The sequence below is a fragment of the Python bivittatus genome, unplaced genomic scaffold (assembly GCF_059951505.1).
Source record: "Python bivittatus isolate LINGU-HERP-01145 unplaced genomic scaffold, Pbiv_v1 ctg000610_np1212, whole genome shotgun sequence".
Classification (NCBI taxonomy): Eukaryota; Metazoa; Chordata; class Lepidosauria; order Squamata; family Pythonidae; genus Python; species Python bivittatus.
In genome coordinates this window covers 40,136,738-40,150,299 of record NW_028277088.1, presented here as the reverse complement: position 1 = coordinate 40,150,299, position 13,562 = coordinate 40,136,738, and the positions used below count along the sequence as shown (strand labels likewise).

The 13,562-nt window shown below is 38.7% G+C and overlaps 1 protein-coding gene across 12 annotated transcripts in view; it reads left to right on the top strand.

The window, feature by feature from the left end:
• LOC103057326 (uncharacterized) overlaps positions 1-13,562 on the top strand; it is a 142,573-nt gene that overhangs the window by 96,113 nt on the left and 32,898 nt on the right. For 6 of the 12 annotated variants that reach the window (XR_015797930.1, XR_015797933.1, XR_015797931.1 and 3 more), the window contains 2 exons: positions 1,428-1,543; positions 7,089-12,998. Coding sequence is in view for 6 of the 12 variants with exons in the window: in XM_088150845.1 (XP_088006971.1) it covers positions 1,428-1,543; positions 7,089-7,112 (140 nt within the window). In the remaining 6 variants the exon portion in view is untranslated. Of the gene's footprint in view, positions 1-1,427; positions 1,544-7,088; positions 12,999-13,562 lie in introns of those variants that run through there. The other 6 variants (XM_088150841.1, XM_088150840.1, XM_088150844.1 and 3 more) reach the window with 2 other exon arrangements.

The window sequence follows — 13,562 nt, the reverse complement described above, 5'->3', positions numbered from 1 at the left end:
ATAAAAGTTTTCCTATTCTTAGGTTGGATTTGATTTTTCATTTGCACTTCCAGCTGAAAGCAGTTTTAAAAATGAGTGCATGAAGAATCCATAACTTAAAAACAGGAAGAGGTAAATGCGAAGCGGGAAGTGAGAAAAGGAATTAAGTATCTCTATATTTTGTTTAAATATGGAGAGATTGGTTATTTCCACAGAGCTCAAATTATAAACCTATCCATATCCATGTCTCTTTTTAATTAAGTTGCAGTTTTTCCTGTTATTAAATGATAACATAATTTCCGGTAGAAATAATTCCGCCTACTGAGCAGAACATGAAGAAGAACCATTGCTTCATTCCTACTTCCAAACTGTAAAAACAAATTTTCTATTATTAATTGCTTACTACTTGAATTCTTCATCAAAGTTACACACACTGTTTCTGATATACAGACACATCCTGAATGATAGTTCTAGAGATGTAGGTGCAGATACACAATGCATTTCCGCTATAGGAGGAGAGCTATGATGGCCAAAGACCAGGAGGAGTCTGGGAGGATATTTCAAATGCATAAGCTTTTGTGAACTGTAGCTTACTTTATCAGATGCATGGAGTGGCCAGACTGATGTAGGGTTTAAGTAGGGATGAGGGAAGGGGGGTGGAAAGGATGGTTATACAGATGCAGGTTACATGTGAGGTAGATTATGAGTAACTTTGAAAAAGGAACTTGAGTGCCAAAATAAGTCACAGCCAGCATCTTTTCAAAATCTCTATTACTCTTTGGTTCCACTTACTTCAGCTAAAATGCTCTACTAAGATTTTGCACAAACCTTGCTGTCATGGAAAAAAAAAATCCTGTCTACTCTGCTCTGTATGACAGTAAACAAATCCAAGATATTATGTTCCAGTATGGCATATTGGTGCAAATCTGTACCACAGAATCCTATGCCAAAACAGATTTGAAATGAGCAGATCTGTATGCCTCAAATTCAAGATACCTCTCAATAATATGTCTGCTGCTACTCTCAGCCTATCTTTACTCCTCTCTTCAGTATTGCCTCTGCCATGCTCAGCCAGTACCCTAATTCTTAGCCTATCACCCTCCTTTAATATCAGCAATCACCAACATGAAACTGGACTCTCCAGCATTATTCCCACCAGATACTCTTTGTTCCTTTGGTTATACTTGAGTGTAAGGCATGTTTGGAGCAGAGTCTTCCCCTGGCATCAACCTCTGCCCACAGAACCACAACCAGGCATAATTCAGTAACTGCCAAGGCCCCAGCACCTCTGCAGGTTTCACCACTGATTCCTGCCCTGGCCAGCACTCCAAGCATTCTAGCTGCTCTTTACATTTTTCACAAAGTCCTGATAAAGCATTGATTTAGATTAATATGGGAAATTAAAATGTTGTGCACCCTTCACTGCTACTAACACAAGCTGTTTCTAGGTAGTCAGCTGGGATCCAGGCACAGGAAGAGATTTCTACGTGTCCTGCACCTGGAGCCTAAGGATGCTGAAGAATTTATTTCAGCCCAATGGACTGATCTAATTCCCACTTCCCAGGTAAGTTGTGGAATGGAACCCAGTTATCTTTCAGACTGTCCATTTCTCCCAAAGTTGTGGTGAAGGTCTTGCCTCACACAGGAGATGCACATTATAATGAGTACTTAGGGGGTGAGGGGATGTATACAGTTGCAGGTAATTCTAAGTGTGAATATATGCAGAAGGTTATGGTTGGGAAATAGATTGTCTCTTTTGCCTTGACTCCCATCCCAAATTTGGAAGTGAGAATATGATTTATTGCTAAACGTATGATTCAATCTGTTTGTTTCTTCTCATATAGTCCATCCTCTAAGGATTTAAAAGGCAAACCAATATTTGTTCTTTTGGTTAAATATAGTTTGGAACCATGCAATGGCTTAGTAATCAGATCTCCTTGTTCCAAGTTACCCCAGCTACCACAATCAGTGAAATGGCAGTCTAAAGCACTGTGTTTGGCATTATCATTGTCATGCAATTCATCTAACCCTCCAGTCCTAGAATTTCTAGAAATTTTTGTGAACAAGCAGAACTGCCAAGAATGTGAGGAACTTGAGGCACTCCAGATATAGCTGCACTGTAGTTTTCAGCAAACGCTGCCATTGTGGCCAGTGGTGAAGAACAGTGGGAATGGGAGTGATTCTTTATCCTTGATTCATTAAGGCAATGCCCAGCACAGAAGGCTGACCTAGGCATGGCACTCATCTGCCCAGGAAAGTTGTAAGAACTGGGAGGTGTCTCTGTTAATTAAAATGGCAGATGGATATAAGACTAGTCACTGTGGGGGTGAAATGTAGAAATACGGGACCTTATTTTTATAAAGTGACCCCTCAGTTATGTTAGTATCAAGTATGTCTGGCAAGGCTTTCTCTTTTGGCCTGAAATAAGGAACTCACTGGATTCCATAGCAATATCTCCTATTTATATCTAAAAGCTCCGTTTTTTCTTTTGTCATTTCCCAGCATGGCTTCAAGTCTGTGGTTTTGGGATGTGAGCCAGAACATCTTCTATTTTAGTTTTACATGCCATGTTCTTGGTTACCTCCCTTCGTTGCCTCATCTGGCCTCTTCTGCAATGTAGCTGCTAAATTTTTACCTACGCTAGACTGTTTGTTTAAAAGAGCTCCTGCCAAGAATGACTTCAGACATAACGATGCCACCACTTTGAATCGGTGGTCTTGAACCGCTAAGCTACATTCACAGTACAAAGAACGCATCCTTTAGAAACATTTATCCACAGTGTTATTTGAAAGCAGCACACGCTTTACCAAAGATCTGACAGCAAGATAAGTTTATGCCATATTAAAATAATCATACACATCAAAGGAAGGAGAGGCAGGGTTGTAAAATGAAACAAGGACACAACAGGAAATTACAAAGCTAAAACTGTCATTGTTCTGCTACCTCAGCAAGTCTCATATATATATATATTGGGCTTGGTTCTGAAGGAGCCTGTTTTGCTGCAAAGAGAAATGGGTGTAGGACTGGGGCATGTCAAAGCAAAGTGAACGGTTCATCCCTTGGCAACGGAACCTCATCTTGGATTGTGGTGGTGCTGCAGAAATGAAGAAGGTTGAGCTTATTAGTTACTTACTCCTCTAAAGGATGGTTATATGAAGATGCATTTTCTTGTAATGGGATTTTATTCAGAGGGTGCCTATGCTCCCCAAAGGAAGCAGAGTAGGCTATCAGAGAGTTCCAAAGCAATTATTAAAGCAATCACTACCCAAACTCACATTTGCTACATGAAAGAGCTAGAGAAAATCACTGAAGAGACTATGAATTAAAGAAAAGAGTATGGTTTGGAATAAAGAAATGAACAAGGAGTGGGAGGAAGAATATTTGTGGCTGGCAAGACATTCCTCAATGTTTTGTTGGCAGCAATATCTTCATTTGCTTTCTGTGGTTAACAGGGGAAAAAATACTGCCCCTAGCTTTTATGTTTAAATTAAACATGTGCATTCTACAAAATAAATTTGTGAAAGCTCTGCATAACTTAAAACAACTCTTTTTCCAAGTCGTTAATATGGCAAATTACCAAAAATGAAAGCATATTCTTGAAAGAGGTATTTGAGAGTCCCACTCTTCTGAGCTCTGATGGGACTTCTTTCCACATTTGGCTTTATCACTCATTTCATACTGCCAACACCTGTAAAAAGCGTTCTTATAACATGCCATTGGTTATAGGAAGCACAGCATTGCAATAATTTCAAAATAATTTGGCTTGGAAAGCTTTTTAAAAAAAAGATTGGCACTACTCCCCTCTTTCTCAACTTCTAAACCATGACAGTCTAAGTGGCCTTCCAGATGAGGTTTTTATTATGCAATCTCTTTGCCTCATTTGTTTAATTTTACAAAGGAATGTTCAAACAATATTGTTCTGGAGTTACAGTATTGTAATCCCAAGAATCCATTGTGGGATGGAGGAGGAAATAGCAGCACAATGTCCTTAAAGGTCCAATTGTGACCCAGACTAAGACGTCAGTGGCAATGGGTACACCATAGGAAGACCTGAAGGACCAAGTTAGGAACAGATTGTCATGGAGAAAATCGATCTTTGTGGTTGCTAAGAATCAATTCTGACTTGATGGCACATAATCACTGTTCCCAAACTTTTGATGCCATTTTGGATTTTGTTTTTGTTTCTTTTTGGATAGCCTCCATTTAAAAGTATTCCTTCTATAGAAGATACAAACTTAAGTAAGTTTTTGGATGGTCCTAAATGTACTCATCAGCTATGATAAAAATAAATGAGGCTATAAAAGTGGAAAAAATGAACATTATGAGCCAGGTACAAATGCCTCAAAGGAGAGAATGCACATCTGCAGAAGTAGCTTTTTGGTATAGTATTTCTATATGCAGTTCTGAAATAATGTGAAAATCTCTGCTCCTTCTACATTTTCTCAACTGTGGAAGACTCTAAATAGTCTGTGGATCAGATGTACTTCAGGCCTTTAAGGCACTCTGTTTCCAGGTGCTCAAGATTCGAAAGTAAATGTGCACACACATTGCATGCACCCACTCAGTATCACTGCATATCATTGCCAATGTAGCCACTTCATATTTTAGAGAATTGAGAAAATACCAGCTACATAGCTCACCTCAGCCATAGCCTCTTCACCTTCCTGCCATTACTCTGTGCATAGGAGAAGTCACACACACACTTATTGCTGGATCAGGGGATTGCAGCACGTCCTCCACAGGATAAAATGTGGTTAAGGGCATGCTCTGATTGATGAGGTAGAAAAGTTCTTAGTCTACAAGTAAGTTTATTTTCATTTCTGATCAGAAGTTAACAGCTTTCCTTTTGCACAAGGGAAGAATATTCTGGAACCTCCAGAAAGTTAATAACAGACTCCTTAAAGCCCTGGTGATTTGCGAGACATTGGTGGATGAGATTAAAAATGTTTATCAAATGAATGACACCAAAGGGAACTCAAGGAAAACTGTTATAAGACACCTTGAAAGCTATCATGAGAAGCAAAGTAATCAACCATCCATGCCCTGTGTAGGAGGAAAAGGTCTCATAGGCAAAAGCAAGAGCTTCTTTGAAAAGGCAAGAAAACAACAACTCCACACAAAAACACAAAGAAGAAAAGGCAATAAAAGAACTAATTAATGCCTAAACCAAACATTAATTAGCAACATATTGCATTGATCACAATAAGTGTTCCTATAGACAGGGATAGAATATTACAAACAAAGTTAGCAAAGCATTAAGACCATTAAATGGGAACTTGGGGGGCAGTGGCTACAGTGAATAGAATAATGGGAACATTAAAGCTGACCAATGGACCTTTAGGGGAAACTTTACAAGGATTTTGTTGTTGTTTTTAGTAATTTAGAGACAAGAACAATACTTGTTTGATGAAAAGACAGCTCTCAAGAAAATCCTGCACTACAGAAGAATGGAAAACACAGCTGACTGTGCACCTCTACAGTGAAAACAGACTTGACATTTGTAAAACACTTTATTAGTGTGAAAATTATAGGTCTCACTTGCCCTGTGGATGTTTTCTTATCCTTTCAACAGGCATCTAATGCAGAAGAAAAAGACATTGGGCATGATGGCAACTTTAGTTAGTAATATGATTACTGCATGCTCTGATTTACAGAGAAGAGTCAAGTCTTCCATTTGACAGAATTTATTATTTGAACTGCCTTCTCCACAAATATTACAGAAATCACTTCATGGTTTAATTCAATAAGAAAAGCCAACTATATGATTTTAAAACCCCAATTTATGGTTTAGCATTACATTTGAACCAATATAATATGTCAACATTGTTCTCCCTGAGAAACAAATAACACAAATAGCATATGATTGAGCTTAATTTCTTAATTTTGAGATGTCTTAGTGGAACTTTATTCTGTTGGTTTCCCATGAGAAATGGTACTCTGTTTTCCCTATTCCAAAGATCGGGAAGGAGAAGGCCCAAATTTGTCTGAGTTGTACGTCTTCCTTCCTTCCTTCCTTCCTTCCTTCCTTCCTTCCTTCCTTCCTTCCTTCCTTCCTTCCTTCCTTCCTTCCTTCCTTCCATCCATCCATCCATCCATCCATCAATGAACTGAATGCTGCTCTTGGGCCACAATGAGATCTTATAGATCCAAGAGATTCACATCTACCAATAAGATTGCTTTTTCATGGTGTGGTTATTATATACAACCAGATTCTTAGAAAAGCCCAATATCTTCTTGGTAGACCTCACAAATTACAGGGCAGTACCAACCCTGTTACTGGCTAGTTAGAATGGAACTATTCAAGCAAGGTGATGGAAGTTTATTCTCAAGGGGCCATTCAAATTTCAACATTCTTAATGTAAAACTATTTCTGGGAAGAATAACACAAGACAAATAACAATTGAATTCCTGAACTTTGTATCTCAGACATAATATTCAAAAAAAGAAAGAAAAGATGTCAATTGAAACATCAACCCAAATGTACAGAGTGGAAATTTGGGTATTAACTACACAAATTTGTATAATATACCCTCAGTGGGAAGAAAATATATAACAGCCGAGTTGCTTCTGAAAATAAACAGGATTGTACATTAACCCAGAATCAAAGATATTACTTTAATTTTTAAAAAGACCCTTTCTACAATATGCTGCACTATTGGACAGGAACAGCACTTTTCATGGAGAAAAGACTTTTTAAAAAGTGTTGAAGTGTACTAGCCTTTTTTGCTTCCCTATTGTATATTTTAAAAGTAGTTCATCAAAGGTACACATTCCACATCACCACCCTGCAAATTAAGCTGACAAGTTAAAACAAGAATTTTAAATTAATATGTAGTGCAAAGTTCTCAGTTCCAGAATTACCTGTCAAGAAGAGATAAAAAAACAAAGGGGAAACTGAAACAATGCTCCTTCCTGAAAAGTTTTTTTCAGTAGTTCTTATAATGGGATGTTTGTTTATTACACCATTATCTTATTTGCATACAAATGCTGGCACTTGAGAGGTAATTTTGGCAAGTCCAAATATGCTTTTTTTTTCTTGGCCATGCAACTTTCCCTACATCTGTAGGTGTTATGGATGTAACTGACCCATTTTTATATTCACTTTTCAGGACAGTCACCGGTGGATTCTGTGAATAATGTGCCCAGCTGAGCTATGTTCTAGCAGACCACCCTGTTTTCCTTGAAAAGTATGTGACAGCATTTGAGAATCCTACCTGGAGACCACAGAACGCAGAGGGAGTGAATTCCTTTGTATAGAATTATGCTGCTAGTGGACTGTCTGCCTTAGAAGTGGGCATCCATAATCTTCCTTAGGTTACAAACTGCCGTGTACAATATTCTTCACCATTAGCCATATTGGTTGGGACTTTAGGGACTTGCAGCTCAGTAGGACCCCAGATTCCCCACTCTTGCACTTGGTCAATAAACGTTAGGACTTGTTTAGTTCCTGCCTTTTGTTCCTGAATGATTAAACAGTACACTGATGTGAATTCCAATGTCATCTCATTAAAATAAGAAAAAGTGGGGATGAGAAATTGTTCCTGAATTTACCAATTCGTTCCTCAAGCTAACTGTGTAGGCAACAAGCTAGTTCAGAAGTTCACCATCCTATCATAAATAGCTACGCTTAGTTTTCATTCAGTTAAAATTAAATTAAAATTAGTTTGGACCTTAGCCTACCCACTTCCTTGTCCTGGTCCTACCCCCTTTTTGGAGACTGGCTTAATATTTCATGCGAAGGTCAAAAGCAGTCTTCAACCCCAAAGGCATGGTACACCTGCTGCTTTAAAGAATCAAACCCCCAGACAGTGCACAAATAGTTTGCCTGTGTAATCCAATGTTACATTGGATAACAATTTTTCCAACCCCCCATTACCAGATTACCCATATTAATTGCTAGGAAAAAAAAAAAAAACTAAGCAGAAGCCGTTTTAAGAAATCCTCTTACTTACGTCTGGTAACAGAAGCAAGAAAGACAATTTGGAGGAGCTATTAATAATGAACATTCAGAGGCCCGTATTTCCTGGCAAATTGATCCATTTGTTCTTCCCGTCAGTGAGATAGAGGGGAGGCTGGTTTAAGCCTAAGTAAAATGGAAATAAATTTAGATTTTAAATACAGTATCAGCAAATATGCAATAACTAATGGACTGTGCTAGCTGCTTTTGCTGCACTTTTACTGGCATATGACGGACATCTGCCAGTAGAATTTTTAAGTTATTATTTTAAAACCCAGCTGTTTTCAGTGATTCATTTCCTCCAATTTCCCAGACAAGTCATAGCGAACCAGAGCATCCCCTTTGCCAGCTCTGGTTGCCAATATCAGTACTTCAAAATTCTTTTTACTCCCAAGCTTTTAAAACTGAATTTGCTGTGTGAATTTATTTTTCCCTCCCCTGGTGATTAAGCTTCAGCCTTCCCCACTAATCATAGAAATGGAACTCCCCATAGACAAATAAGTACACAATGGTTCAGGTCTCAGGCCAACAGCCTCAGGGCTCTTTCACCACATTATCTCTCAAACCATGTGCTTTTCCATGCGTCCTTGCTCTGCCTAATTAAGCACACTGTTGTTAGCAGTGTGCACATTTAAAAACAGAGAGTGCTGTTTTTTAGAGGGTATGAAGCAGATGAACCCGAAGTCCTGACTGTATCAAAAGAGGGTAAAAAGAAGCAGTGCACTTTCAGCAAATTTTTCTCTAATTGCATCCAAAGGATGTGTGTTTGTGGCAAAATAATTTACCCAATGACAGGAGTTTAATATTTTCTGAAGAGTGCTTGGTTCCTCCGTGATGTTAGCATGCAGCCAGTCGGAGGTATCTTTTTCTGCCTTTTCTGCTTTTGTTCCTTTCTTGGGTCTTGTGGGCTTTACTATAACACGACAACATTCAGGTGGGTGGGGTGGAGGTTTGGGCCATTTTTATATGACAAGATTACAGTTTTGAGGAATTCAATGGGGCTTTTCTCCCACAATGAGAAAAACTGACCAAATTTTGTGGAGATTTGGGGTTTTTTTTAAGGGTTAAACGTGTGTCATAAACCTCCACAAGGAACACATTTTCAGGCTTTAAACTACTCCCACCCCCATCCTAATCCATCACAAACATAGTCCAAAAATGTCACCTGTACCCACTCCAGGAAGCTTTAGGATGTAAAAGAAGTCTCTGGGGATCTATTTTCTTAGCAGACAGGATCTTCTATTATTCTTCTGCCTCCCAGCTCATATGGTTCCCAACTAGGCCACAGATGAAGTGTGTTATGCTAGCATAAAAGCTAGCCAACATGTAATGCAACAGCAACACTGAGTTTCCGCCATGAAGAGAAGTTCTGCCTGTTACACTTGCTCCCTAAAAGATGATCTTGGTGAATGCTTTGCAGACTGAAAGACAAATGTACACAGAGGATCAATTCATGGACTCTGAGCTGGGGATGGGGGGAAAGGCTTGGAACTTTTTTTGCCTCTCGTAATAATTTAGTGTCTCTTTAATGAGTGGCATGATGAGCAGGAAGCCAGGAGAGTGAATGTTGATTGGCTGAATTGTTCAGGTAGGCGGGGCTGTCTGAAGGCACTCTTAGTGAGCCCCAGGCCTGGCAAAAGGGTGTGCTAGAGGTGTATGACAATCATGCTGGTTGAGAACAGTGACGGACAAAGGAACTGTGACAATCCAGCACGTTGGGGATGCTTTGCACATGGGATGGACTTGTGGTGTGGCAGGACCCAACTGTTAACTAAAAGGTAATTTAGCCTAAGGCTTATTAACAGATGGCCCATATAAATAGGAAAAAATGAGTAGAATGAAGATGGAGAGCTATAAATATTCATTTTCAGAGCTTTCATTTCCCTTCTCTTGTAATCCATTTAAACTATGCAAAACTGAGCTTAATCTCAAGTGCTTCTCAGAGGGCATGAGGGGGTGAGAAGTGGCCTAGAGCAAAATCTAGTTACCTTTTCCCAGTAGGCAATAAGATCTCATTATTTCACCATTCTGTAATAAAATGCAGAGCTGAACTTTGCTGGCACAAGGGAATGTAATGTAATATCTACATGAGGGCTAGAATGTGTTTCTAGCCAAACTTAACTTCTGCGTCTTCCATCCCATATTTTACCCTTTTTGATAAAACTTTTTTTTGTTGCTTTGGTAAAATGAAAAACAACAACTAATATTTGCAAGGCACTGATTTTGGCAAAGGAAAAGAAATAGCAAAACTATTTTGTGCAATTGTTCTCAAAACAGTGGGATAAGAATAATCTCACACAGGGGCAAAATGTATAGAAGAACATCTGTAAAATCTGTGGATCAGATCAGAGGCTGTCCAGGAACATGTCTGTATGCTACCTCCTTCAGATACGGCAAAACTGAGTGTATGGAGCATCATCAAGCTAGCATTGTCTGTTCCTGAAGCCTTTACATGTTTCAGAGCTTGAAGAAGACTCAGCAAGAATAATATATTTTCAAATTTAATTTAAACCATATAGCCACATGGTCTCATCTATTCTGGTTTAGTTTTTTGTCAAACATTCCCAAGACTTACTCTTTTTAAAGAATGGAAAAGACCTTGAAAGTAATCCCTATAACATGTTGCATTTGTTACTATAATGCCAAGACTTTGGAAAGTTTGCAAGACTGTGTTCCTTTGAACAAACACCATTATTATTTACTTTTAAGTTTAAACCTTTCTTTTTCCTCCAACATGGTGCTGAGGCTGGTTGTATTAGTGGAGATGGCATTGTTAGTTGCTGGTTTTTAGAAGGTTGCAGATGGTTGGAGGGGAAGACCTCTTGCTCAGATGATGGAGGGATCTTCTGGGGTCTTCCCTCTCCTGCTCCTAGACTGGACTGTTAGCGCTTGCCATTGGGCTTGCGTGGTGTATATCCTGGAACCTCTTGTTCTGCACTGCCAGATGGAGGACTGTCTTCCCAGAGCCAACGATGGCAGCAGTGAGATGGTGGGACTGCTGGAAGCGCTGATCAGCTGTTGAGCAGTTTGTGCCCTCAGCAGCAATCAGCAGTGCTGCGCTGGAAGGAAGAAGCCCTGCAGCACCTGTGACGTCATGGGAGGCCCTCTTTTGGCTTGCATGGAGGAGGAGAGCATTGGAGTTTAAATGTGGCCAAGGGAGGTGTGATTGATGGCAATGGCCTAAAAGGGCAGCTATTCCATATATACTGTATACTTATAACATAATTCCCCCTGAGATTAAATTGTCCCTGTCCCTGATGGCCTTTCATAAGGCCTTAAAAACCTGACTTTGTGCTCAAGCCTGGGCCTCTGGGTGTGGGTTAGAGCCCTTCTCCTGGTTGTATGGATGATGATTTGGTTGTGCCTGGCTGCTATGTGTTTTTATTGTTGTTTTATATTATGTATTTTGTGTTTTTATTTGTTTTATTGTAAGCCACCTAGGGTCACATAAAAGTGAGATGGACAGCTATGTAAACTGAGTAAATAAATAAATAGAATAAATATAAGTGAGTCTTAAAAGATCAGCAAACCCCCACTACCATTTTATATACTTAGATCACAAACAACTAGACTGAGTGAATGAGGTCCATTCTCTTTTTGTAAACAGGCTTTTTATCAAACTCATTCAAACTGCTGAGATCAACACTGACCTGGAAAGACTCAATGTGAATTCTAGGACATGCATGTACAACAAAAAGGTACATGCTTTCAGAAATTTGCTATTCCAAATTTAGCACATTTATGTCCTCAAGGATTTGAACTAGACAGTTTTACTTAAACTTTTTCCAATGGGAACAGTGACTCAAGCGAGTTAAAACTTTGGTTAGATGGTACTCTCTATGTTGGTGGCTGGAAACTCCACCCATAATATTTTTGGTGGGCATGGCAATAATGCAAAGCAGATGGAGCATGTTATCTAAAGGGCAGGGACAGGATTTCCTGGTTTTTCTTCCTAGGTTTCATGGATGTTTTGGTTTTTGATTAAGCCTACATAAGGATTTATACATCATTATCTTATGTTTCCCACTGCAATCTGATAAGAAACCCTACCTATAATTTTGGGATGCCCACCTAACCTTCGGGGCTGCAAAAAAAGGGGGAGGGGTAGAGCTGCATGCAAACTTTGGATTCAAGTTGCCCATGCTTCTCTATATTTTGATCCATCATGGCTAGGAAAATTTAAAAAGTGCCCAAATGTAACTAACCAGAAGCCATTTTTGGAAACTACAATATACACCACTACAAAAATATTACAAGTTGGATCCAAAAGTCTTCTTTTCAAAGCAGGTACATGCACCTGAACAATCCAGTTTACCAAAAATAAATCCTTCCACTACAGTACACTAAGTCTGCCTTCCCCAATTTGAAACCTTCTAATAGTGTTGAATCCCCAAGACATCAGGATGGCACTAGACTATGAAAGGTTGATAGATAAGAACTATAAGAACTGAGACAGTGTTCAAATGTTAAACATGAAATGTGCTGCAGAATGTACCTGTTGAAGGACTCCTTATGAATGCTTGTAGAAACTCTTGCTAAGAGTTAATCATGATGAACTTGTTATGGTCTTCCAAAACCTCAAAGCTGTTTTTATCTGATATTTCTTACTCTATGTCTACACTAGAGACTGTTCTAGTATGCATGCATTTACATTTGTATTGTTACAGTAACAGAATGTTTTAATATATCAAGTAGATTCTATCTGGGTTTGAATTTATCACTAAGGTGTTGATACTACATACTTTGATGTGCAGTTATATTATATTACAGGGAGGATTTTATGGTGATAGCTTTGAAAAACATGCATGTAATCAAAGGAAATTTTGATAGTTTATAGGGTCCAGTAATCAATGCTTCATCACAACACCGCATCCAGGGAAAGAGCATATGACAGCCACATGATCCAAAAAAATGTATCCTCTAGGATTTATGGTATTAAAATGAATACCAGATGAATTAACAAAGGACTGCATTTTTAATGAAAACTGTTGTACAAATGTTTGCATTGTGATCCCAGCTATCAAATAAAATCAGCCTAATGAGCTAATTTAATTACTTTCCTGTTCTCATCACTTTCTAAAAGAGCAATAATAGTATACTTTTGCTATATTACATCTAGTAAAGGACATTTGGCATTTAGACGTTGTTTGTAAAATGTGTTGTTCCTGATTTCCTTAGACATCAGTTTTTAATGCTGGATAACAAAGCCCACTGAACCATGTATTTTCTAGTTACCATGTTGACACATCTCAATGCCTGGACTCTGAAAGAAGGAATAGAATCTAAATGAGAAATGATGGGGGTAGACCCATACATTGTATGTGCCTTTTTTTTTTTTTTTTTTTGCTTTTGTATTGTCAAATTCCCTACTGCATCATTAATATTTGAATCAGGAAGAAGGCATGGAATTGTTTAATATCCTGGTTTCTCCTCATCCTAATCGTATCACTCTGTAATGGCCAGGAACAGTTATACTACAAAGATGAACAATTAGTGAGAGGAGCTATCTTGAAATAAGTGGATCGTTTGTAGTGACAGCCCTGAAAATTATGACTGAAGTGCTTGGGAACTATGTTCTCTGGATAAGAAAATGATGTACAAATGCAAGCTGCACCCAAATCCTTCC